The sequence below is a fragment of the Octodon degus genome, unplaced genomic scaffold (genome assembly GCF_000260255.1).
Source record: "Octodon degus isolate 3935 unplaced genomic scaffold, OctDeg1.0 scaffold00045, whole genome shotgun sequence".
Lineage (NCBI taxonomy): Eukaryota > Metazoa > Chordata > Mammalia > Rodentia > Octodontidae > Octodon > Octodon degus.
Window position 1 is genome coordinate 8,707,454 of NW_004524621.1, and position 3,917 is coordinate 8,711,370.

At 43.3% G+C, this 3,917-nt stretch overlaps 1 protein-coding gene across 1 annotated transcript in view; it reads right to left on the reverse strand.

Moving 5' to 3' along the window:
• Frmpd1 (FERM and PDZ domain containing 1) overlaps nucleotides 1-3,917 on the reverse strand; it is a 196,613-nt gene that overhangs the window by 20,549 nt on the left and 172,147 nt on the right. Inside the window, exon 7 of the mRNA XM_004631830.2 lies at nucleotides 2,877-2,972. Coding sequence (XP_004631887.1) covers nucleotides 2,877-2,972 — 96 coding nt within the window. The remainder of the gene's footprint in view (nucleotides 1-2,876; nucleotides 2,973-3,917) is intronic.

Sequence of the window (3,917 nt, forward strand, 5' to 3'; positions counted from 1 at the left end):
TACATTTATTTATTGTGTGTGTGTGTGGCCAGCTCAGCCCACCAGGGGGCGGGGCTGGCTGGCATGTGGTGCTGGGGATTGAACCGTGGTCCCTGTGCTTTTGCTAAGCTTGTTCTAAGTAGGTGCTTTAGACCACTGAGCCATCTCACCAGCCCTGTAAGGGAAACTTGATGGACAAAAAAAACCCTAGAATGTTTACTGTCAGAACTTTGCTGAATCCCGATCTACACAAATTTATCGAAGCCTTGCATCAGCATGTTCTTTCTTGCTTAAGAACATTCAGTGGCTTCCCATGGCTCACTGGTTAAACTCTTCAGCTTAATATTCAAGGCTCTCAAAATCAAGTGCCATCCCACTCCTCCCACTACATTTTCTGTCCCTTTTCCCAGTGCACCCTGGTTACAAACACATGCCAAATTTGTTCATCTCTGGGTCTTTGTTGGTGCTGTTCCTCAGACCTGGATCCACCTTCATGCCACTTCTGGTCCATCCCTATCAAACTATTCCTCTTTCCAGGTCTGCCCTGTAGGCCACTATGCTCTGGAGGCACTCCTTTGCCTCTAATCCAGAAGCTATCTCCCCCTGAGCCCATACCATATCATTTCTGTCTCACTTTCATGGTCCTAGTCATATTGTACCTTCTTTTCTAGTCCACTGTCCTCATCTCAGCCCCACCCCAACTCTTGAGACTTTCTGAGGATGTGACCCTGGGCAATTCATTTCAACCAAAAGGGTCAAGTGATACCAAAATGTTTGGCATACAGATGGTATCAATAAATTTTCAGTGGCTCAAATGACATTATTTTCTTTGATCCATAAAAGAATTTTCTGATACAGAAAGCATTTTTCCTAAAGCAAGGAAAAAGGAAAGAGAAGTCACTGATGAACTGACAATGATTTTTGTTTTTACCCATAAGATTTATTTATAGCTGCTTTTCTCTCTTTCATAAGGAACTAAAATATTTACTTTACAAAATCTGGGTACCTGAAATCTCAGCACTATGGTAGGTTGAGGCAGGAGGATCACAAGATCAAGACCAGCCTTGAAAACAGTGAGACTCTGCCTGAAGAAAAAAATTAAAATTTAAAAAGGGCTGGAGATATAGCTCACTGTGAAGGCCTGGGTTTAACCCCCAGTACCAAAAAGAGAAAAAAGCCTACTACAGATAAGATTAGCCAGTTTTATGCTAGCTAAGTCCTCATTCACTTCCATCTTCTTGGATTTAATTTTCTAGTTATGTAGACTTTCGTCATAAATCACCTCAAAATGTTTTTGGAGAACTCCCTTTAAATAATTCAATCCTTTAATTCCAATCTATTTTGACTAAGAGTGACAGAGGTAGAGCTCTTGTGTAATTCACAACAAAATTTTTCTTTTTATCTACAATGGCAATCAGCAAGCTCCAGTGGAGTTTAAAAACAGAAAAAAATTGAAGTTATTATGAGCTAGCAGACATTGAAAAGTTTGCAACCTCTTGGGCCTGTTTTCCCATCAGCAAAGTATGTAAAACGTTAGTCACTTCACCAGATTACTGGATCATTAGATGATAGAGCATACAAGGATGTGCCCAGGATGGCTGGCATGTAGTCAACATAAAAATCCACTTTTCCCTTTATTTCTTCTCTGGGTTTTGAACTTCCTCCATCTACAAAGGCTTTCTCTAAGTTACACCCATGTATGAAAAAGACAGGGCACTGGGAGCAGTCCATAGAATTGCCAAAGGAAAGTGCCAGGAAGAAAGGTGTGTGCCTTGTGTGTATGTGTGTATGTGTCATAAATATTGTCTGTTACCCTTATCTGTGTCAGTCTTCCAGAATCTGTTCTTCCCCAGTTCCTGAGGAGCTGGGTCTCATGTTTATTTACTCAGATACGGATTTTAATATTTGAACAAGTTTAATTGCTTTGATTCTTCACTGCAATATCACTTTAACATTTTTTTGCTTGTTCAAGTGCCAGTGTTCCCATCTCTCATTGTGTAAGGATAAAGTCCAAATTTTGTGTTAGTGGCCTCTCCCGGCCAATGCTCCTGCTAGATGTTTGCTAGTGCAATACCCATCTTCCTAGTTCTATGTGTAAGTTCATGCAACTCTCTTGGATTGATGTGTATCTCACCCACAACCACCCTGTACCTGCCTTCCCTTGTTAATATTTTAGGTGCTTTTCACAACTCAGCTCAGGGGCAGCTTCTTTCCCAAGCATTGCCTGATGTCCTGACAGTAAGGAAGATACGGTGTTTTACATTACACACATAGGACTTCCCGCTTTTCTCTTTACAGCCCTATTTTATCCTGCCCTGGACTACTAGGAGTTCCTGGGATGTCCACCCTCCTTTAACTAAACTGCAAGCTCTCAAAGACAGACTACACTCCACTAGGTTCCCCAAACCCTGTGAAAGCATTTCAAGTAGGGTATCTTGTAAAGTAGAAGGTGAACTGATTTCAAAGCAGAACAGAATATGCAGGTGCCTAGCTTGTCTGTGCATCTCATCTGGAGGTTAGTTGCTCTAGGGTTTGTACAGTATGTAGAGCCATAGACAAGGGGCATGGAAGCCTGGTGGTTAAGGGTGAAGGACTAAGAGTTGTAACATGACCTTTGGTGACTTCATTGCTCTCCTCTGAGTCCCAATTTCCCTTTCTGCAATATATGCCTTAAAAAAAAAACAAAAAACCCCAAAACAAAACAAAAACAAAAACAAAAAAACCACTATTCTGCTGGCTGTTGTGCAATGAAATGAGGCAACACAATATTTGACTAATTTCAGGTGCTCATACCATGGTGGCTATGAGACTATCAAGGCAGATGTAAGGGAAGAAGCCTGGGGTCCTTGGAGCCAGCAAATTGTCCTAGGAAAAAGGTTCAAGTTTATTTTTAATACCTTCACCGTTGTGTTTTCTTCAAACTTGAAAGCTTTGGTCTGTCCATTCTCCAAGTACAGCTTGAGCACATTGGGCATGCACAGCAGAGAATTACCCTGGAAAACACAAGAGTACTGTTGTGCCCTTGACACATCCTTTCAGTTTCTGGGTGTGCAAATCCTTGGGCTTTCAACCCTGACTCCCTGACTGGTTTGGAGAACAGTCCTCTTTCCAACCTTACCACATCATGGGCTGCTTCTTAGCATTTTAGAGTTCCACTGAAGGGCAGGCACGCTTTGTGCAGGAACACTTCTAAGAACTGTTAGATGTGATGGATGGTGAAGAGCAAGCCTTGCCATAAGCATGATGATAATTTCTGTATAAGCCTGTGTAGAGTCTCTACCATTAGCTGAAATTTCTGTGCTCACTGCCAACCTTATGGAAAACCAGATGGCCAGCATATATGCCCTTTGAATTGGGTCTTTCTGAAATTCATGGATCTCCCTTATGGGGTTGGCAAGGAGTGTCTGGGATAGAATTCACCCTCAGAGCCCCATGCCCATTTTACTGCTGAATTCCCCATAGTGACACATCACCAAAGGACAGAGGGATACCCTCCACCACCACTCACCACAACCATCACCCCAGATATGTGAGATTGATAAGGTATTCTGCCACTCTTGTGGGTCATTTTGAGAAGGAGGCACAGGGCTGGTCTCTATATGGTGATCCCACAACACCTGGATTTTCTGAAGTGGGCCAGGCTAGGTTTGGCAGAAACCCCCCCACCCGGGCAAACTCTCATAAAACTCAACTCTGAGCCCCATTGTGGCTATATCCTCCAAAACTACTGAGTGATTCTAGAGCTTCTAAGATTTGAGCTAGAGGGCCAGCCAGATAGCTCAGCACATTAAAGTGTCTGCTTAGGCAGATGCAGGGGCTGGGGGTTCGATCCCCGGCCTGCTGTGCTGGCTCCACCCCCAGGGCACACTGGGACAGCAATTGAAACTGGGCATGGTGGTGTGCACCTGTAATCCCAGTGCTTGGGAGTCTGAAAACAG